The sequence below is a fragment of the Silurus aristotelis genome (assembly GCF_946808225.1).
Source record: "Silurus aristotelis genome assembly, chromosome: 28".
Lineage (NCBI taxonomy): Eukaryota > Metazoa > Chordata > Actinopteri > Siluriformes > Siluridae > Silurus > Silurus aristotelis.
This window is the reverse complement of record NC_139601.1, coordinates 633846-656661: the sequence shown is the minus strand read 5'-3', so window position 1 is coordinate 656661 and position 22816 is coordinate 633846. Positions and strand designations below refer to the sequence as shown.

General features: G+C 41.0%; 1 protein-coding gene and 2 long non-coding RNA genes across 13 annotated transcripts in view; 2 read left to right on the top strand and 1 right to left on the bottom strand.

The window, feature by feature from the left end:
* Nucleotides 1–22816, bottom strand: part of LOC310721760 (plexin-A2-like) — an 89426-nt gene that overhangs the window by 9693 nt on the left and 56917 nt on the right. For all 8 annotated transcript variants that reach the window (XM_083533704.1, XM_083533703.1, XM_083533702.1 and 5 more), the window contains 20 exons: nucleotides 19786–19886; nucleotides 14444–14567; nucleotides 14014–14167; nucleotides 13781–13877; nucleotides 13547–13661; nucleotides 13040–13240; nucleotides 12269–12365; nucleotides 11910–12109; nucleotides 9302–9453; nucleotides 6424–6541; nucleotides 6101–6237; nucleotides 5509–5676; nucleotides 3812–3905; nucleotides 3294–3533; nucleotides 2889–3032; nucleotides 2082–2316; nucleotides 1569–1711; nucleotides 1104–1372; nucleotides 770–836; nucleotides 370–516 (listed from right to left, as the gene is read on the bottom strand). In XM_083533704.1, coding sequence (XP_083389830.1) covers nucleotides 370–516; nucleotides 770–836; nucleotides 1104–1372; nucleotides 1569–1711; nucleotides 2082–2316; nucleotides 2889–3032; nucleotides 3294–3533; nucleotides 3812–3905; nucleotides 5509–5676; nucleotides 6101–6237; nucleotides 6424–6541; nucleotides 9302–9453; nucleotides 11910–12109; nucleotides 12269–12365; nucleotides 13040–13240; nucleotides 13547–13661; nucleotides 13781–13877; nucleotides 14014–14167; nucleotides 14444–14567; nucleotides 19786–19886 — 3003 coding nt within the window. The remainder of the gene's footprint in view (nucleotides 1–369; nucleotides 517–769; nucleotides 837–1103; nucleotides 1373–1568; nucleotides 1712–2081; nucleotides 2317–2888; nucleotides 3033–3293; nucleotides 3534–3811; nucleotides 3906–5508; nucleotides 5677–6100; nucleotides 6238–6423; nucleotides 6542–9301; nucleotides 9454–11909; nucleotides 12110–12268; nucleotides 12366–13039; nucleotides 13241–13546; nucleotides 13662–13780; nucleotides 13878–14013; nucleotides 14168–14443; nucleotides 14568–19785; nucleotides 19887–22816) is intronic.
* On the top strand, nucleotides 1573–2708 carry LOC310721797. Of its 2 annotated transcripts, none has more exons than XR_014532188.1 (3): nucleotides 1573–1629; nucleotides 2180–2295; nucleotides 2508–2708. It is a non-coding gene; the product is annotated as an uncharacterized lncRNA (long non-coding RNA). The 2 variants fall into 2 exon arrangements; XR_014532189.1 differs by having other exon boundaries at nucleotides 1582–1629; nucleotides 2137–2295.
* On the top strand, nucleotides 6159–17861 carry LOC310721798. 3 transcript variants are annotated; one of them, XR_014532191.1, is made up of 9 exons: nucleotides 6159–6289; nucleotides 6392–8485; nucleotides 8599–8682; nucleotides 9282–9470; nucleotides 12284–12456; nucleotides 14023–14175; nucleotides 14446–14664; nucleotides 17308–17385; nucleotides 17518–17861. It is a non-coding gene; the product is annotated as an uncharacterized lncRNA (long non-coding RNA). The 3 variants fall into 3 exon arrangements; XR_014532192.1 differs by lacking the exon at nucleotides 12284–12456 and having other exon boundaries at nucleotides 14446–14529; nucleotides 17518–17859; XR_014532190.1 differs by lacking the exon at nucleotides 12284–12456 and having other exon boundaries at nucleotides 14446–14529; nucleotides 17308–17861.

Genomic DNA, 22816 nt, shown 5'->3' with positions numbered 1-22816 from the left:
CAACTTCAAAGTGGCTTCACTGGGAATCGATATTTGAACATTCTGGTGTGTGTGTGTGTGTGTGTGTGTGTGATATTTATGTTTTAATAATAACACTGTAGTGTATGTATTTAATGCTGAGAGAATCTGGATGTAGGAGACTTTAGTAAGAACAATGAAAAAAACACAACACTGTAATTAGTCATTTCTCTGAATCAAACTTTTTAATTCCCTTTTCTCAGCAGAACTGCATTATGGGACAGTGAGTGAGTGTAACAGTACTGAAAAGACACACTGTGTGTGTGTGTGTGAGTGTGTGTGTGTGTGTGTGTGTGTGTGTGTGTGTGTGTGTGTGTGTGTGTGTGTGTGTGTGTGTGAACCTGCTCACACCAGTGTTTTGTAGTCGATCTGTTGGCGGATGAGTTTATCCTCACTAAGGGAGTAACGCGCTTCTCCTGTGACAGCGTCGATCGGCCCTTTCTCCATCTGCTGCTTTATAGCACAGTGTAGCATGAAGAGGGGCTCACTCACACACTCCTGTACACACACACACACACACACACACACACACACACATCATTATAATCAGAATCAGTAAACCAGATCAGTATCCAATCAGTTTAAAAAGTGTAAAACTACACACTTTCCTCTGATGATGTAAAGTTTTAGCTGATACATATTGACTTGTTTTAGACTCTGAATGGAACCACAGTGTGATTTGATACACACATAGTGTATGTTACACACACACATACACACACATAGATTTTTACCTCCATCATACACTTACCTTAAGGAACTTGTGAAGCAGGAAGGCAAACCAATTCGTCAGCATCTTCTCTGCTACTGACTCCGTCCTACACACACACACACACACACACACACACACACATTGGAATTATAGAGGGGGCCCTTTATGAAATATTGAACAGCATTTGCTAAGACAACAAAAGAAATAAAAAGGATTAATGTTTTATGAAATTCACATCTCTATTCGTCTCTCTATCTGTTTAATAGTGCACCCCTCTTTCATCTCTCTCACTCTCATATCTCATATCTTTCTCATATTTAGAGACTAGAAACGTGTGTGTGTGTGCGCGCGCGTGTGTGTGTGTGTGTGTTACCGGCGCAGCAGTAGTTTTGGATGGTTCTTGGTCTCCATGCTTTTGGAGATGAGCTCAGAGAGGAGCTGTTTGAGAACGTCAGTGATGAACTCCAGTCTGTTGTGCAGCGCAGTCATGATGAGTGACGCCACGTAGCCACGATCCCGCATTGAGAACGAGCGCTGTAGCTCCAGCGTGCGGATAAAGGACAGCACAAACGTCTTATTGTTGACCAGCTGACCCAGCTGCTTCAGGGCCTTCTCTACACGCTGCTGCCCACAGCCCGCAACCTCACACACACACACACACACACACACACACACACAAAACACTCAGGATGCACACTTCACACAGGTCCAGTTCAGTACAGATTAATTATTATTTATTTTTTTGTCCAAATTAAAATGACTGATATTAATGAATTTAATAACTTCATAATCTCTCTCTCTCTCTCTCTCTCTCTCTCTCTCTCTCTCTCTCTTTCACCTCCAACTCTCTGAGCACCGGATGGTCGTCCATCCCAGGAAACAGGATCCTTACGACATAGGTACGGTAATCCAGGTGTGGGATTCCAGCCCGGTCCAAATCACTTGTAAGCTCGTTTATGTCTGTCTGGAGCTCCGCAAATGCTAAAAAAAACACAGGCAGACACACACACACACACACACACACAAACGTCAATGTCATCATATTTGATTCTATGATCCTGTTCTATGTTTTTTTTTCTAAGTGTAATTTTGGAACTAAAGCAGACTGTAACTGATTTTGAATCTATGACTCTTTATTACTCAGTATTATAACCACAATACTGTATGATATTTATTTCAATAACTATAAGTTTATGAAGCTCAGTACACTAGAACATCAGTAAATGCAGCTTTGATACTGACAACAGCCATGTGTGTGTGTGTGTGTGTGTGTGTGTGTGTGTGTGTGAGAGAGAGAGAGAGAGAGAGAGAGAGAGAGAGAGAGAGAGAGAGAGAGAGAGAGATGTTTCACCCTCTTTGCATTCCAAAGCCACTCTGGACTCCAAGTTATCCATTTGCATATGCAGGCGTTTGAGCGTGAGGTCGTTCTCATGAGATTTGCGTCGGTAGGCGATCAGGACCAGGATGACGATGATGAAGAGCAGGCCTCCTCCTGCTGCAATGCTAAAGATGGCAGGTAGCGTCAGGAGACTGTCTGATTGTATGTGGACTGAACCTGGAGACAGGTAGAGACCACCCACTTGGATCTACGCACACACACACACACACACACACACACAGTACAATACATAAATATATATATATATATACATACAGAACATGCTATAAAGACAGAATAAGCATCTCTAGGGTTTGACACTGAAGGTATATACATATTGAAGGCTATGCATGCAGCCTGTTCCTGTTTCAGCTAACTTTCGTCATCTGCTATTATTAGCAGGAGAGTCAACGCCACAGAAATGCGTAGTGTGATGCAGTCAAGCAGAAATGCCTGGGGAGCTGAAGCACAGTCAGGCCCAAGTGGGAAAACACACAGGTATCCATGTATACACTCACTAAAGGCTGTAAGAGGAACACCTGTACACCTGCTCATTTATGTGTTTAATTACGTCACAGCAGCACAGTGTGTAAAATCATTCAGCAAAATAGTCAGTGATGTTACAGTTGCAGGGCTGTGGAACGATTAGACTTTAGTTACTGAAGCAGATATTGAGGGGGAAGGTAGCAAAGTGTGTGTGTGTGTGTGTGTGCGCGTGTGTGTGTGTAAGACTGAGGTTACAAGGCAAAGAAATGCACAGACAGTGAGGTAGTGAGGTACCATAACTCTGTGCTGGCCGGTGAAAGGAGGCGGCTCACACAGGAGCTGTGTGTCTGAGATGGTGATGAGGCAGGGAACATCTCCAACCAGGACAGTGTAGTTCAGTTTGGAACCTCCAGATGCTGGTGGAACCAGATTCCTGCCCTACACACACACACGCACACAATTTATTGGCAGTGAAAATACAGAATACATACTGTAAATCTGTTAATTGGTTTAAATGATCTTAACTATAACTAACCCATTGTTTGTTGTAGTTGTGAAATGTAAGGATTTTATTTATAGTCAGTTTTCTGGTGGTGTGTAAAATGATCAGCGATGAATTACAGAATCACAGTGTCAGAGTTTCACGTGCGTAGGGGTAATATGGCGTGTTTTTGATGGTGTGATGTGACTGTCTCTCACTTTGAGGATGATGGGTGACCCCGGCTTCTGCTCCAGCACTCCAGATATACTCAGCGGTTCGAACGAGGGATCGGGGTAATAAACGAAAGTGGTGCTGTTGTAGGTGAGCAGAGCATGAATGTTATTGAAGATGAACCCAAACTCATCTGCCTGCCTCACAGAGTCCTGCCCCGGGGAAAAATCAGCCATCAGAGGTGGGGCAGAGCAGAGGATTGAAGTGGAATTTATGATTTTGCACACCTGAGAGGGAGGAGAGAAGAGAAAAAGGGGTGTGGGAGTGCTATTTAGAGAGTTAGATGATAGCTTGGTATACTTTACCGTTTTTTTATGTTAAATTTAAGACGGACAAAGAATTTCTGCTCTGGACCTTCATTAGAATTGAGATGAGATAAAACAACTTGCCGTAAAATCGATTCCTCATAAAAAGTTATTCCTGCTTTTACATCTCCGTCAGACACGCGGGAGATTAATCAGGTTTACACACTGGTCCTTGTACATGATTAAGGGGCAGTACTCACATTAACAGACTCACGTCCGCCATATCTGACTCGAACCCGGGGCTCCTGCACCACATCTAGATTAGTGCCGGTCACTGTCAAGGTAGTGTGTCCACTACGGAGAGAAAACACACTTTTATCATCATCATCATCAACAGTATTAGTAGTAGTAGGCAGTAGTGTGGGTTCAAGCCTTTGCCCACAGTGTTGAAGCAAAGAATCATCATTCATGAGCTAATCCACCTTCATTATACACCTGATATGATTTGTAGGACGTTATATGATGTGACGTGATGCCTCTGTCGTTAACATGTTCCACCGTCGCCTTGATTGTTCTCATGAGCTGCGTCCTAAAAACTCTTACACTTTGAATTATTTCATTTCAGTTTATTCGATAAAATCCAGTAGACTTGTGTGAAAAATAGATCCCCCAGCAGGTTTGAAGGTATATTATCTTTTTTTTATAATTAAAATACTAAAAGTATGCAACTATTGCACAGTAACAGTAATAAGAAAGCACTTAATGTTCATGCTCAAAGCTCTGGTATAGTCCCCAAGTAGTGAGTTTTTCTCGTTACCCCTTCAGTAAATACACGTGAGAACCCCTGGCACTAACATGATAACCAGCGCCTAAACAAACACACACACGCACACACCAGACTGCAAACCAAACAAGAAAAAAAATCTAATCAGGCCTACTTTTATCTGACATTTGAGACGTTGCCATAGCAACCACACCGGAAATTGAGAAGCTTAAGAGTGTAAGAGATGTGCAATTAATTCTCCAATCATACTCTCTCAGTCCACTAGCCAATCATAATGCAGGGGTCGGGGCAGTTCCTCTCCTCCTGAGAGGGTAGTGATGTACTAATGGCGGTCCATGGCTCCATGGTTTAGGGGTTTCAAGGGTTTTAGGGGCAAATCAACAGAGAAATTGTGCTGAAATTCCTTTAATGTTTGGAGAAGGATTTAAGTGCAGATGAAATTGAGGAGGAGGAGAGGGAGAAGGGGAGGAGGATAAAGGCTGTGGGGGGCATGTCTTTACTACAGAGTCACTACAGAGGCAATGAATTAATGGTGCATTAATTAATGATACGTTTTAACGTGAGTGCTTTTTGATTATTAAAGTGGCTTTGGAAAGCGGCTGAGTGAGAGATAAGGATCAACCCTGAATTACATTTCAGCCTGAGCGAGCGAGACTTTTGACTTTTACCATGCCTTTAATGCTTCACCTTATGTAAGTGACAGAGAGACGGATGAGGAGAGAAAGAGAGAGAGAGAGAGAGAGAGAGAGAGAGAGAGAGAGAGAGAGAGCGCAAGCATGGAGAGAGACAGATCTCTCTCTCTCTCTCTCTCTCTCTCTCTCTCTCTCTCTCACTCTTTCTGCCTCACCACCCCTTCAAATGTACTGGGGTTCAAAAGTTTATTAAAGATCAATTTTATTTCCATTCTTTTACTGTTTGTAGGCATGAACACACTCGGGAGTTCCGTGTCCCTGCTGGTTCTCCATCACTCACACGCTGCATGTGACCAAAAATGATTCATCAGTGAGCATCTATGCAGAACAATGTGTCATAAATACAACTAAAAACAGACCCTCTTCAGAAAAGCATCTCGACTCAGTCATGCCCTCTTCACTATCGTGTTTATTAGTTTGATTTGTATTTACAATGATCACTTTAAATAGGAGAAATAATAATAATTGTGTGTGTGTGTACCTGGATATGCTCCATTCAGGTTCGACACTCTGCACCGTTGGATCTTCAATGTACTCGAAGCTCAGCTTGGTGTTGAGTTCGGCCCGATCCACTCTAACAAGAACCAGCACCGAGCCCTCGCTGTAAAGAGAGGGGGCTGAGACACACACGATCTCTGTGGCACTCCGACTGCACACACACACACACACACACACACACACACACACAGAGAGACAGACAGAGAGACAGACAGAAAGACAGATATGTTGCTTGTTATAATTTAATTTCAGCTGCATGGAAAGTATCAGTTTTGGGGCAAAGTGAAAGCGCAAAATGAATGCATGTGATTTCTGATGTTTAAAATCCAGGCTTTATTTTTCTCAGAGCTTTTAACACTGTGTTTGTGCTTTGTTTTGTTTTTCAAATCAAATTAATTTTATTTTGTATTTTTGTTCATGTCCTTGGTAACCAGTACATCAGTAACATTTATATTTTTTATATTTATATTAAACACTCTCAGTATTGAGGAGTCCCTGGAGTTTCAGGGAGGTGGGGATGAGGATGATGTTGATAATGACATAAATTTCACAGTGCAGCTCCAGTTAACACTCACCTATAAAACTCACAGGTGTTGTTTCCAAAGCGAACGTTCACGCTGCTGCCCGCGCTCAGGTCCTGACCCAGTATGGTCACCCTGGTTCCTCCAGAAACGGGCCCTCGGGTCGGGGTCAGTGCCAACACACTCGGGTTCTGGGACACACATGCACACACAGAGTGTGTAGAAATAACAATGCACCACCATGTGAGTATAAACATCTGCTACACTGTGTGTAATGGACCAGTTATATAGACAATAGAAAATACAAAGTGTGTGTGTGTGTGTGTGTGTGTGTGTGTGTAACAGAGTACTTATGAGTGAGAGGGAACGTGACATACCACAAATGTGTAGAGCTGAGAGGAGTGAGTGCTTAGTTCTGGCCTGCATTCTGCCACACACAGCTGAACCGGCCCAGGAGAACTTCCCAGCGGTGCTGAATCCATCTCACACACCAGCCTGCACACACACACACACACACACACACACACATCATCCAGCATGTGCACTCTTCCATGCTCATAAACACAGCCATTTTTCTCAACTTCCCTATAGCTTTCTCTTATTACCTCCATTACTCTCTCTCTCTCTCTCTCTCTTTCACACACACACACACACACACACACACACACACAGAAACACACAAACATTTCCTCCCTTACACACCATCTCAATCTCCATGGCAACAGTGAGGGAGCTCTCACTGATCAGAAGACCTGTGGGTCAATAACTGGGAATGATACACACACGCACACACAGACACACACATATCAACTGCATTAAGAGTGTATTACATTCTCACTGATTACACTATTAAGTAGAAAATTATTATGGCTAAAAGCAATTTAAACACACACACACACACAAAGGCAGAATCTACATGAACAGCATTTCCTGTTTATGTGTCTATAATAAATAAACAGCTCTATAAAAAGAACTTCTGTAACCAACATTTGTTTTACGCAGTATTACGCATTTATTTAAATGAATTAACTAATTATGCTAACCCTTCGCATTTCTCTTATAGACTGCAATTATTAATTAATCACTCATGCTAAGAGTTGGGGGAAGGACCACACATGGATGGAAGAGGTTGGGTGTCCCAATACTTCTGGCCATATATTGTATGTCATCGTCAAGATATATTTTTTTTTCCACCAATGCCAAAAAGGAAAAAAAGACACTGTGGTATTTACAGCTTCATAACATCCTCAGGATGATTTATATGTCTCCTGACAGACAGAGGGGAGGAGGAACGAGGACAGGATGTGATGTGAAATCACCTCCAGCTGAATTCCCTCACTCCACTCTGGCCAAAAATAAACCACAAAGACTCCCATGTGCCCCAACAGCGAGGGGTTAAAGGTTATAAAGTGTCTACACTTAGATCAGATGTAGCAGCAAGAGTTTTACTCTACTGCCACTTAGGTGCTTTTATTCCTCCCTAGATTGTGTACTGAGTTAATTAGCTAATTAGCATATTGCACAGGGAAAAACTCAGATCAAACCACGAGGCAGAGTGCAGACAAACTCAAGATATTTACATCCAAATACGTGTTAATAAAAAGTGTAAATGAGGCCTTAATGAGCACCAAATTATAGATGTTTAAAAAAAAAAAAACATCACTAATCAGAAAAATAAAGATCACATTCATATTCATATTCATATCACCCTTTCATTTTCCTTCACATCTCCTGCTCTGCAAAAAACTACATAATTACAGCCAACTCTTAGTGAATAAAAAAGAGTAAACTTTCGATTGAGTGATGAAGGCATAAATGAGACATTTGAAATTTGTATAAAATATTTTTATAGACAGAGAAACGCGGCGCCTCCACGGTTCCACTTGGTGTGACCCGAAGCGCAGCTGTTGATCGTAACAGCCGTTAGAACATTAGAATCCGCTTTTTTTCTTTACCGAACAGGATCTGTCCATCTGCAGTCCATTGTAGTTTTCCTGACTTCTGATCTATACAGAGCATGTCAGTGAGCTAATAATACACTGTATGGCCAAAAGTATTGACTCCTGCTATAAAACTCCAACCCTACTGAACACCTTTGGGATAAATGTGAACACTGGCTGCACCCCAGGACTCCTCATCTTCTCACCTGCATCAGTACCTGACTTTACTAACACACATGTAGCTGCACGAATCTCCACAAAATCCAGTGGAACATCTTCCCTGGAGGGTGGAACTTATTATAAGAGCAAATGGGGACTAAATGTGTGCCTCCACTTTCTGGTAACAGAATAGTAAAGAAGCATCTGTATAGCGTATGTGGGACACGTATGTTAAACCGTATAGTGTTTAGGTGGATGGTGACTTGGGACACAGCAGGAGTCTCTCGGGTGGCTGTACACATTTCTGCTGTGACACTCAAGAGGCGTTTTATCAGCTTTGGTAAGTTTATATTTGGAACACGATCCTGCTGATTTCACTTTTTAAACTCATTAAGAGGAAAATATTAGAGTCAGAGTTGGAATTTAACAGCTGAGTGATATTCTTTTCTACAGAAATACATGATAATACAGTCTGAGATGAGAAACACTTCACACTGAAAAGAGGGAAAAGCTGAACAGCAAGTGTGAGGAGAGTAAGTACACAGGTGTGTGTGTGTGTGCGCGCGCGCACGTAATCAGTGAATCGGGAATCATGGCTGCCACTCAGTGTGTGTATAAATAAGTGAATGTCAATTGGTTTGATTGAGCTGCCGGGATCTGCGTCTCCGCACACTGATTACGTACTTCCCTGTTTCCATCACACTCGCTACTCTGTGTGTGTGTGTGTGTGTGTGTGTGTGTGTGTGTGTGTGTGTGTGTGAGAGAGACACAGTGACATCCTCACCTTTACTCATTCTAGCACTGTGACACACCCTCACAAACCAAGAAAAACACCCAATTTCCTGCTTCCATTACAAATGAGTCCTGCTGTGGCCCAATTGGATTATAGCACACACACACACACCAACACACACACAGAGGTAACAAATGACTCCTATGTTGGTCGCAGCAGCCTGCAGAGAATTCCAATTAAAGAGATTTCACTGCCCTGAGCCGTCTGTCTCACTCTGTCTCACTCCCAGACACTTCTGTGATCTGTATTTGGGATTTCTTCTGAAGATATTTTCCCGATGTTCATATTTTCAATATGTGCATAAAACATGGTGTGTGTGTGTGTGTGTGTGTGTGTGTGAGAGAGAAAGAGAGATTGTCTCACTGTTCTGCAGTGATGTAACCCTCAGATCGGGTGTGACACGGAACCCCGGCCACCTCCACTCGCCCCTGCAGCTCAGACAAAGACATGCCAAGGTTTACTCCCCGGATTGTCACCATGGTCCCTCCATGTGGAGGTCCAGACAGAGGAGACACCTATGAAGAGAGTAAAAGTAAGAAAAGTGAAAGAAAATATTTTCTTTCTGGGGCATTTGAATAAAAAAGGGGTTAATATAAACCTTTTTTGAAAGAAGAAACCAAACGTTATGATTTTTCTATGTTTTTTTTATGCCTTTATACTGGGGTTGGATTCAGACTGCAGCAGTGGAGAAGAAGTTAATTTGATGATGTTGGGGGGGGGGGGGGGGTGTTGCACAGAAACACCAGGTTCACTTCAAAAGTCTCACACTGCTTTGATGTTGTGAGCAGCTCATCAGTTTTGGCTCACTGTCTCGCTCTCAGGTGGAGCTACACACTCTGCCAAATTCACCCTGACCACCAGACATCCAAACACACACTAACTAATCTCAGCACACTGTCTCCATCATTCACTCTCTTTTATTCATCTTTCTCATTATCAACTCCTGAACAATCAGATTTCTCAAGCTGATACTAAACTCCAGACGACCGTTTTCTTTCTAAATAACGCTTACAATACTCAGACGTACGCTTTGTATGCTTCGTCGTCTTGTTGTACGGTGAAGTCGGTTCCTGCATGGTGTTAAAGTGTAGAACGGGAGCCATGTTGGTTCCCTTCACTTTCCAAAAAGTCTGCAACCTTCCCTGCTCCAAAACAACCCTGAACCATTAAACAATCTAATCACATCCTCTCTCCTGTTCTTCTTCTTACACAAGTTCTGCAGTTAGAAATTAAAATGTCCCATTTGTACGCCCCAGAACTTTTTTAGGCACTGTACTAAACTATAAGCTGAGCCTAAAGCCAAATGAAGTGTGTTCTAACCCTAGGGTTCTAACCCTAACCTCAACCAAGATCTAATCCTGATACCATCCACATGCAGTCTGAAAATGCATTTAACCTTGACTTTAAACTGAACCTAAAAACTGTTAGACCTGTGGGTCTGATCTACAGAACACTGCCTGAGCACCTACACATCTCATGTGGCTCTGTACAGCAGCACTCTTTATATCCAACATTTACATTCCATTTAATTACAGCACAGGTGCAGAGGTAAAGAGGATTATGGGAAACTTTTGAGGGGGTGTGGTAGGGATTGTTATGTAAAACACACACACACACACACAAGAGAGAGAGAGAGAGAGAGAGAGAGAGAGAGAGAGAGAGAGAGAGAGAGAGAGAGAGAGAGAGAGAGAGCATTAAAGAGTTCTGGTGGATAATGCAGGTTATGTAAAGGCGTTCTGGAGGAAGTGCAAATGAGCTGCAGAAACAAGAGAGTGTGATAGGAGAATAAAAGAGAAATGTTTTGAAGGACCCCGAGTAATTAAAATATAATAAGCCCAAATGTATATACACTGTAATCACACCACACACTGTAATTACTGCAGTTTGTCTCAGTGACCGTGTCTGTGCTCAGCATTTTTTTTATCTCGCATATCCTAATGAACTACCCTCATTTGCATAACTGCACACTTCAATTCCCGTATCTGTAATGGTGTGTGTGTGTGTGTGTGTGTGTGTGTGTGTGTGTGTGTGTGTGTGTGTGTGTGTGTGTGTGTGTGTATAACATTTACCATTTACTATCATACATAATTAATTTACTGAGATTTCCTCTAAGAAGCTACCAAATTTAAATCCATGTGACGAAAGACAACTGCACTTTTTGTAATGCTGTGTTATTTCAGAAGTGCTCTCTCTTCCACATACACCTGTCCTCTTCTTTTTTCAGCTGCTCCCATTAGGGGTCGCCACAGCGGATCCTCTCTTCCACATACACTAGTGATTGGTTGATTTCACTGTGATTGTCAGAGGAGAGAGAGTGTATGCCCCTTCCATTGAAAGAACACAACCAAATGGATGACTAGAACAGTGTTCAGATTCAATTGTGTGATTCTTGCAGTGTGTTTCTCTGCCAAAGCAAACAAGTGAAGCGAAGTGGGCAGTTCCAGTAGGTGGGGCTAAAACAAGCCATTAGAGTTATTCATCAAAGTTATTCTGTTAAAAATAAATAAATATTTTGAGATGAAAAATACAAAGTTGCAAATTTAAATGATCACTCTTCAAGTTAGAACATTTTTGGCGAGTCTGTGTTCAAGCAATAAAACATCAGGAGAGTGAAAGTTAACCAGGTGTTAAACTCTGACTAATCTCACAGGATACTGAGTTTATTGGTAATCAGTGGTCCAGAGATTCTATTTAAATTGTGTTCATGGAGAAAAAACTGGCCGAAATTCTTTACTGAATCATTTTGCTGATCTCTTACTTTTTTGATTGCAGTTTTGTTACTATTAAGGAACATGTGTAAATTACAGCACTTCCCATTTAACCCAATAACAATGAATGGAATAAAAAAAAATAAATAACTGTTAGCTGCTGTTTGAAAGTGTTCGATTGGTAGGTAGTCGGTGTTTATTGTCTCCTTTGGACACAAACAGTGTATGAGTGATAATTAGGGCTAATTGGAGCATGCACTGACCTCAGTGATGCGGGGGTGTGTACACTTGTGGTGTTGGTTTGGTCCGAGCCAGTGTGTGTTGTGAGATGCTCCAGGTGAAGTGCAGTGTTTACGAAGCGTACAGCGACCCTCACTCACACACCAACCACAAGAGAACCTCCGCTCGGCCTTCAGACACACACCACAGCTCTCTCTCTGAGCGCTGCACTTATACAGGTGCACTGTGGAACACACACACACATTCAAATGCCATGTTAGAGTGTTTGGGAAACTGTCTGTCTACTGTACATATATTTGCAATATGCGTGTGTGTGTGTGTGTGTGTGTGTGTGTGTTTGTGTGTCTGTGTGTGTTTGCATGAGGTGTGAGAGTTTTATTACCTTTAATTCTCTCAGGATTGTCAATGGTGAAGTTGTTGTTCCACACAATGGACAGATCGACTGCCAACTCATTGACTTTCATCCCCTCATACACATACTGCAGTGAGACAGAGAGATGGAGCGAGTAACAGACAGAAAGATGGAGAAAGTGATAGACAGAAAGATATAGAAAGTTATAGAGAAATAGAGTAAGTGATGGAGAATATAATACCTTTAGGTTAATGATGGTACACTGAATGCAGTTCTTTTAGGTTGTGTGTTGTATTGGTGTATGTGTTGGTGTATGTATGTGTGTGTGTATTGTGTCGTGTTGGTGTATAAGTGTGTGTTGTGTTGTGTTGGTGTATAAGTGTGTGTGTGTGTATGTCAAGTAAAGTTTATTTCTTTAGCGTATAGAGTTAAGGTAAGCAATGTGTATTTATCCCTGATGAGCAGCCATGGCCCTTAGATGTTATGAGGAAAAAACCATGAGAGGAATCAGATTTAAAAGGGAGTGTGTGTGTTGTGTTGGTGCATAAGTGTGTGTGTATTGTGTTGGTGTATAAGTGTGTGTGTATTGTGTTGGTGTATAAGTGTGTGTGTTATGTTTGTGTGTGTTGGTGTATAAGTGTGTGTGTTATGTTGGTGTATAAGTGTGTGTGTTGTGTTGGTGTATAAGTGTGTGTGTTGTGTTGGTGTATGAGTGTGTTTTGATGGTGTGTGTGTGTGTGTGTGTGTGTGTGTGTGTGTGTGTGTGTGTGTGTGTGTGTGTGTGTGTGTGTGTTCTCTAACCGAGCGGTTCTGACACTGTACACTGGTGCTGTTGAAGCGCAGAGCGGTCACTCTGTGTGTTACTCCTTGGATGTTGAACACACACTCGTATCCTCTCTGACCAGACTGAGGCTGTGGAAGGTTGCGGGCCTTTAGTGTGATGGGCTTTACGTCTCCTGCTGCAATCACCAGCTCCCCCCTGTGCACCAGCTGAGGACACAACTACCAAAAGACACACACACACACACACACACACACACACACACACACACATAGAGCTAAGGTCAGCAACATCAGGCACAGGTATATCCTTAAGATACACAACATACACGACACTCACACACTGTTCAGTCACCCTAATGCAAGTTTTATTTAGGTTACTGTGTGTGTGTGTGTGTGTGTGTGTGTGTGTGTGTGTGTGTGTGTGTGTGTGTGTGTGTGTGTGTGAGTGAGTGTGAGTGAGTGTGTGTGAGTGAGTGAGTGAGTGAGTGAGTGAGTGAGTGAGTGAGTGAGTGAGAAAGAAAGTACCTCTGATGAGTTGACATGTCCCTCGAGGAAGGAGCAGCTGTTAGGGTCATGTGTGCAGGTGTTTCTGTATTTACACCAATGACACTGGAAAGCACTGCTCACACATGACAAACACCTACACACACACACACACACACACACACACACACAAGTTCATTTATCAGTGTGTCCCAGGGAACAGCTTGTAGAACATTATGAGCATAAAGAAAATAGTTTTGGAGCAGAAACACTTACATGGTGTGTGTGCTGCAGTTGTAGAACTTCACCTCTGTGCTCACCACCATGTGACCTGTCTCCTTGGAAACAACCTTTAACTCCACACCTGACCAGTCTAAGAGAGAGAGAGAGAGAGAGAATCAAACAGAAAAGAAAGAAGAATAGTGTGTATGTAATAGATAGAGAGACCGAGATACATCCACATGAAGTTTATCTGAAAAACACTGTTTCACTGATCTTCTATCTCTCACCTCGGTCAGCAGGGATCAGAGGGACGTCCTGGGCGGTTGGAGACAGACACATGATGTTGTTCCCACTAATGTGACCTTCAACCTCCGCCAGGCTCCCAAAGGAACAAGTAACTCCAGCAAAAAGGTCAGGAACATTACTGACCTTCAGCAGCAGCTACAGTGGTAATAATAAAAATAATAATAAAAGTAGTCAGTAAATGCTACAGTTATTTAGTACAAATTGTTTAATAACATGAGCTCTCTGAAAAATAAATATTTGTGTTGAATTAGTTCAGATTGTAATAGAAAATCCATCAGTTTCACTTTATTTGATTAAAATGTGTCTGTGTGAATGTACACAGATATATAGCGGTGTTGAAGAGCGAGGGAATAGTATCTAGTGAGTGATGATGTGATGGTGATGTAACAGTACGGTGACGTGTGGACTCACAGGGACGGCGTGCTCCGACATAGCAATGCTGTCCGGGTGGGCGGAGACTTTTACACAGCGCCCAATCTCACTAGCGAATCGGAAAGGTTCGTCTGAGCGCTCGCACCGGTCCCGTCTCACACACCTGAGAGACAGGAGAGAGAGAGTATGTGTGTGTGCTCTCAGCTCAGTGTCATTCTCGCATTGGAAGTCTCAAAGCCATCAAATTATAGCATAGCTGGGTGAGTGGTTGCCATGGTTCCCACCTGTACCACTAACCAGATCTCGCTCTCTTTTGCTCTCTCTCTCTTGCTCAAACACACACACACACACACACACACACACACACAAACATAAACTGAAGTGTAATTATTACATCATATAAACAGAGTCTCAGGAACCAGGAACTATATAAAATGTTAAACTGGCTGAAAGATTTGGAGAAAAATTTTTTTTAACAGACACGAGTGAGAGAGTGTAAAATAGAAACAATACAATTTATTTGTCACTGAAACCGATATGAGACACAAACTAGAAATAGATTAGAAAGAGAGAAAGACAGAGAAGGAGAAAGAGACGTCATCTAAAGCTCCCTGAAGTGCATCTCCATTACTGAGTAAAAACATTAAAGGATTGTGACTTTAATAAACCTGCTGCTGCTCACCTTTGGATCATCATAGATGAATAACTGTGTGTGTGTGTGTGTGTGTGTGTGTGTGTGTGTGTGTGTGTGTGTGTGTGTGTGTGTGTGTTACAGAGTTATGATGAGGAAATTCATGATAAATCTGATTAGAGTAGTTCATGACTGAGTAGATCAGAATACTTATATCTGTTTCTGTTTGAAGTAAATTTAGCTTTTCACAGCTGATTAAGGTGTTATAATTATTACATCATGGTATTGAGGTGTTATAATTATTACATCGTGGTATTGAGGTGTTATAATTATTACATCGTGGTATTGAGGTGTTATAATTATTACATTGTGCTGATTGAGGTGTTATAATTATTACATCGTGGTATTGAGGTGTTATAATTATTACATCGTGGTCGAGGTGTTATAATTATTACATCGTGGTCGAGGTGTTATAATTATTACATCGTGGTCGAGGTGTTATAATTATTACATCGTGGTCGAGGTGTTATAATTATTACATCGTGGTCGAGGTGTTATAATTATTACATCGTGGTCGAGGTGTTATAATTATTACATCGTGGTCGAGGTGTTATAATTATTACATCGTGGTCGAGGTGTTATAATTATTACATCGTGGTATTAAAGTGTTATAATTATTACATCGTGGTATTAAAGTGTTATAATTATTACATCGTGCTGATTGAGGTGTTATAATTATTACATCGTGCTGATTGAGGTGTTATAATTATTACATCGTGGTATTGAGGTGTTATAATTATTACATCGTGGTATTGAGGTGTTATAATTATTACATCGTGCTGATTGAGGTGTTATAATTATTACATCGTGGTATTGAGGTGTTATAATTATTACATCGTGGTATTGAGGTGTTATAATTATTACATCGTGCTGATTGAGGTGTTATAATTATTACATCGTGGTATTGAGGTGTTATAATTATTACATCGTGGTATTGAGGTGTTATAATTATTACATCGTGGTATTGAGGTGTTATAATTATTACATCGTGGTATTGAGGTGTTATAATTATTACATCGTGCTGATTGAGGTGTTATAATTATTACATCGTGGTATTGAGGTGTTATAATTATTACATCGTGGTCGAGGTGTTATAATTATTACATCGTGCTGATTGAGGTGTTATAATTATTACATCGTGCTGATTGAGGTGTTATAATTATTACATCGTGGTATTGAGGTGTTATAATTATTACATCGTGGTATTGAGGTGTTATAATTATTACATCGTGCTGATTGAGGTGTTATAATTATTACATCGTGCTGATTGAGGTGTTATAATTATTACATCGTGGTATTGAGGTGTTATAATTATTACATCGTGGTCGAGGTGTTATAATTATTACATCGTGGTCGAGGTGTTATAATTATTACATCGTGGTCGAGGTGTTATAATTATTACATCGTGGTCGAGGTGTTATAATTATTACATCGTGGTCGAGGTGTTATAATTATTACATCGTGGTCGAGGTGTTATAATTATTACATCGTGGTCGAGGTGTTATAATTATTACATCGTGGTATTAAAGTGTTATAATTATTACATCGTGCTGATTGAGGTGTTATAATTATTACATCGTGCTGATTGAGGTGTTATAATTATTACATCGTGGTATTGAGGTGTTATAATTATTACATCGTGCTGATTGAGGTGTTATAATTATTACATCGTGGTATTGAGGTGTTATAATTATTACATCGTGGTATTGAGGTGTTATAATTATTACATCGTGGTATTGAGGTGTTATAATTATTACATCGTGCTGATTGAGGTGTTATAATTATTACATCGTGGTCGAGGTGTTATAATTATTACATCGTGGTATTGAGGTGTTATAATTATTACATCGTGCTGATTGAGGTGTTATAATTATTACATCGTGGTATTGAGGTGTTATAATTATTACATCGTGGTATTGAGGTGTTATAATTATTACATCGTGCTGATTGAGGTGTTATAATTATTACATCGTGGTATTGAGGTGTTATAATTATTACATCGTGGTCGAGGTGTTATAATTATTACATCGTGGTCGAGGTGTTATAATTATTACATCGTGGTCGAGGTGTTATAATTATTACATCGTGCTGATTGAGGTGTTATAATTATTACATCGTGCTGATTGAGGTGTTATAATGTGCTTAGTTTTTTTATTGAGATGATGTTTACATTTTACATTCGGTTTTATTTCATTGTATTATATGATTACAGATGGAACAAGTGAAACCTCGAGCAACGGTTTCATCACCATCATCATCAGAACCCACACTACTTCATTTGAGTCCTCAGGTTTGTTATGTTTTTGTTATCATTTCTCTCACTGTTATTCTTATGCTTTACTCAGCCCTGCTGCCATCATCTGATCCCAGATGATGGATTTGTTGTGTTGACCATCAGACAGTGTTCTCTCTCCCTGAGCAGTCTGATGTGTCTGATCCAGGAGCAGAGAGATGAAGGGGAACTGATGAGGAAATGTTTACATGTGACTCTGAGTAAATGCCAGACAAGCATCAGAGGAACATTGGTAAAGTAGTAAACAAACAGTTGAAGAATCACAGTGACATCATGAAAAAACCCAGAGAGAATCATCAGAGGAAGACAGGACTGTGGAACACTCTGTGTGTGTGTGTGTGTGTGTGTGTGTGTGTGTGTGTGTGTGTGTGTGTGTGTGTGTGTGTTTGGTAATACATGTAATTAGCTTGCTGATTTCTCTGCAGTTCTATCTGCGGGTGATGTTCAGTCAGAAGTTTTTCTGAGATGAGGTGTGTTCTCTGACTGAACTCCACAGATGTTTTTCTGACAGGTTTTTAAAAATAATTTCTTCAAACACACTCAAGTCTACCAGGCTGCCATCTCTGTCGACTCACTGCACTCCAGCTGTCCTGTTCTCCTATTCTCCTTCCTTATATGGTCTGTGCCTTCTGTTCTCTTTCTTGGTTTCCATGGCAGTTAATTAGTCACACCTGTTTCTCATTACTCCTTCAGTATCATGTGTGTATGCTCTTCTAATAAGTATGTATGTGTGTGTGTGTGTGTGTGTGTGTGTGTGTGTCTGTGTATATATACAGTGAGGAAAATAAGTATTTGAACACACTGTTATTTTGCAAGTTCTCCCACTTAGAAATCATGGAGGGGTCTGAAATTGTCATCGTAGGTGCATGTCCACTGTGAGAGACATAATTAAAAAAAAAAATCCAGAAATCACAATGTATGATTTTTTAACTATTTATTTGTATGATACAGCTGCAAATAAGTATTTGAACACCTGAGGAAGTCAATGTTAATATTTGGTACAGGAGCCTTTGTTTGCAATTACAGAGGTCAAACGTTTCCTGTAGTTTTTCACCAGGTTTGCACACACTTCCCGAGGGATTTTGGCCCACTCCTCCACACAGATCTTCTCTAGATCAGTCAGGTTTCTGGCCTGTCGCTGAGAAACACGGAGTTTGAGCTCCCTCCAAAGATTCTTTATTGGGTTTAGGTCTGGAGACTGGCTAGGCCACGCCAGAACCTTGATATGCTTCTTACAGAGCCACTCCTTGGTTATCCTGGCTGTGTGCTTCAGGTCATTGTCATGTTGGAAGACCCAGCCTCGACCCATCTTCAATGCTCTAACTGGGGGAAGGGGGTTATACATGGCAATACATGGCCCCGGTCATCCTCTCCTTAATACAGTGCATTTGCCCTGTCCCATGTGCACAAAAACACCCCCAAAGCTTGATGCTACCACCCCCATGCTTCAAAGTAGGGATCGTGTTCTTGGGATAGTATTTATCATTCTTCTTCCTCCAAACATGTTTAGTGGAATTATGACCCAAAAGTTCTATTTTGGTCTCATCTGACCACATGACTTTCTCCCATGACTCCTCTGGATCATCCAAATGGTCATTGGCAAACTTAAGACGTGCCTGGACATGTGCTGGTTTAAGCAGGGGAAACTTCCGTGCCATGCATGATTTCAAACCATGACGTCTTAGTGTATTACCAACAGTAACCTTGGAAACGGTGGTCCCAGCTCTTTTCAGGTCATTGACCAGCTTCTCCCGTGTAGTTCTGGGCTGATTTCTCACCTTCCTTAGGATCATTGAGACCCCACAAGGTGAGATCTTGCATGGAGCCCCAGTCCGAGGGCGATTGACAGTAATGTTTGGCTACTTCCATTTTCTAATGATTGCTCCAACAGTGGACCTTTTTTCACCAAGCTGCTTGGCAATTTCCCCGTAGCCCTTTCCAGCCTTGTGGAGGTGTACAATTTTGTCTTTAGTGTCTTTGGACAGCTCTTCGGTCTTGGCCATGTTAGTAGTTGGATTCTTACTGATTGTATGGGGTGGACAGGTGTCTTTATGCAGCTAATGACCTCAAACAGGTGCATTTAATTTAGGATAATAAATGTAGTGGAGGTGGACATTTTAAAGGCAGACTAACAGGTCTTTGAGGGTCAGAATTCTAGCTGATAGACAGGTGTTCAAATACTTATTTGCAGCTGTATCATACAAATAAATAGTTTAAAAATCATATATTGTGATTTCTGGATTTTTTTTTTTTTAGATTATGTCTCTCACAGTGGACATGCACCTACGATGACAATTTCAGACCCCTCCATGATTTCTAAGTGGGAGAACTTGCAAAATAGCAGGGTGTTCAAATACTTATTTTCCTCACTGTATATATATATGTAGACAGACTCACTTGTTGTGGAGGACACACCAGCCACAGTGTGGATCTTCTGAGCTTAAACACTCCTCACACCGGCTGTACTGCTCACAGTGTTCCACTGGCATCTGGACCACCTACACACACACACACACACACACACACGCAGAGGTAAAGAGAGATACAGTCAAACACACACACCACAGTACTGGCATGTACATGTAATGAAGTCGTTCTAATCAGAGCACTAGTTTCTAATCTGTGCGTCAGTGAACGATGTAATGGCGGATCGATGAACGCGATCAATGAGCCAAGGCGTGTTTTATCTGAGCGGATGCTGACGAGCGTAATCAAGGTGACTGACCTCCACTCGCATGCTAAACACTTACCAACCTCATTACACAGAACAGACAGAGAGCATACTGATGACCAGAGTGTACACAAACACACACTGAACCTCCACTGACAAGTACAGAGTTTACAACACATTCACTTATACATATTTAATATTCATAAAAAAAAATCTGAACTATGTTATATATATATAAACACACACACACATATATATATATATATATATATATATATATATATATATATATATATATATATATATACATATACATACACACACATCTAAATAGATAGTTTGCAGGAGGAGGCTCTGTAAAGATGGACAGATGATCCTTTCTTATCATCAATCAGATTATAACAAATGACAGTATGAGATTATTCACACGAGAGCTGATGGCATCATCCATGCATTGCTGTTAAGATAATATTCAGTGTGATTAACATGTTTAAGTACTCTCCTGAAACTGTACTGCATGCAGGTGTTTTATTTCTCTTGATACCATAGTGAATTACCCACCAGTACAACTGTCATAATTACAACAGACTCAGAGGAGCTACTTACTGTCATTGCTTACATCATAGCAGCTATAAACACTTATTCATTCCCTCTCTCTATCTCTCTCTCTCTATCTCTATCTCTTTCTCTCTGTTCCCTCTGTTACAGTTAATAAGGAAAGTAATTTTGCAGATTTTTTCCTGTTGCGTGTTACTAAGAAACCACAAAGAAGTGGGAACTCCTCTGTTCTGAAGCTGCAGTTTAACATCACATCACATAAGCAAGTGATTATCAATGTGTCAAACATTTCACACGTTAGTCTCAGTTTACACTGAGCTGCACAAAAAAATACATTTTCTATTTATTTACTAAAACAATCAGTGATTTCATTTCCTGATGTAACTTATATAGAATGAACCACAGATTAAGTAAACTCTCCCCTCCTCCTCCTCCCTCTATTCCTCCACTCATCCTCATGCTGCACAGTGGATAATCCTTCACTTTTCCCAGCATGGATTTTTCTCCTCTTCCGCTTTCATTGTTTTTTTCTCCTCTGTTTTCTCTTGGCTGTTGTGCGCTGTATTACCTTTACCAAACGAGGGAGAAACACAAATCACACACACTCCAGCGAATTATACACATTTATAAATACCATTTTACTTATTTATCTTATCTGTTCTCACATCAGAGTGTGTGTGTGTGTGTGTGTGTGTGTGTGTGTGTGTGTGTGTGTGTGTGTGTGTGTGTGTGTGTGTGTGTGTGTTTACTGTTACGATTTTCCATCAGCGGCCAGACAGTGAAAGTATAAATGAGATGATAATTAGAGCAGGTGTCATAAACATTTCCCACACACACACACATACACACACATTTATCTAAGTGAAAAGAAACACTAACAGATCTTTATTCCTCTCTCTTTATACCACAAGGTAATTCTCTAAAACCGGTAATCAACCGATCAATGTGACGGTGACTGATTTCATCTCAATCTTTTTATATTGTACTTTTTCTAACTCAGTTTGATTTTCATATTTTTTATTTGACATTTGTTTGTAATTGTGTAATATTTCTGTGTTTTTAACAGTAAAAGCTGATGTGAAAATAAAGTCTATTTAAACCCAATGCTTTTTATCTCTGTATATTTATTTAAGATAATAAACGTAACAGAGCTGAAATATTTATGAAGAGTTTTCACCTCCACCTCCTTCACACACTGTACACAAGGGCAGAGTTGAACAAGCAACCACACTTTCAGACTGCGAGAAAGATAAATATCGATTAGGCAAAAGGCTCCCAGGTGATACTCCATCAGTTTATTAATTTATTTTAGTTCTGGAGACCTGATGTGAAGTCTGATGTGAAGCTTCTTAGTGTTTTGTTCTGTAGCTCAGTGTTTATCAACTAAATTTTCAGAATAAAGGCCAGAATGAGTTTCTAGTTTTTGAGGTTCCCTAAAACATAGTAATCTAAACAAAGGGTGTTACAATGGCTTTTCATTTTGGGTTCTCATAAACCCTCTTTCCACCACTAATTCCAGAGTTCCGAAACCTTCTGCTCCAAACCAATTTCTCAGTCAGAGCTACCAGAAAGCTCCTACCACAAACCCATTAACTCCAGCACACCTGCTCCTTATAAGAAACTGAATGAATTTGCTGACTCCGTGCTCTTGGTTTGAAGCAGGAGCTGAACCTGATAAGAAGTAGAAGGTTGTGGAACAGAATTAGTGACGTCTCTAGTGTTTTCTGTGCCCTCTGTGGGAGAGGCTGTGGGTGGGGTGTTTGTTAGGCTGGTGGGTGGAGCCTAACAGCAAAGTGACAGAGCAGATTAGTGGGTGGGTAAAGTCACAAGTACTATAAGCAGTGTTCAGCTCTGCCCTGAGATGGTGCAGGGGTTAGTGTCATGGTCTCTGGTGCTGAAGATTGCAGGTTCAAATCCACCTTTTTGCTCGTTTCAGCAGTATGAAGCCAAAAACCTAAAGTGAAAAGTGTTATGAGAACAGGTAGTCATGTGAGACCGTGTGGCTCAGTTGGTTGAGCCTCGCCTCTGGGTTCTGAGGTTGCCGGTTCAATTCCCGGCTGAACCTCTCGGAGACATGTGATGGTTCCAAAGGGTGGAATGAGATGAGATGGGAGTGGAGTGGAGTGGATTGGTGGAGGGAGAGTGTTGTAGAGAAGGATAATAAAGGGGCTGCTGGCCCCTGAATAGAAAGAAACAGAA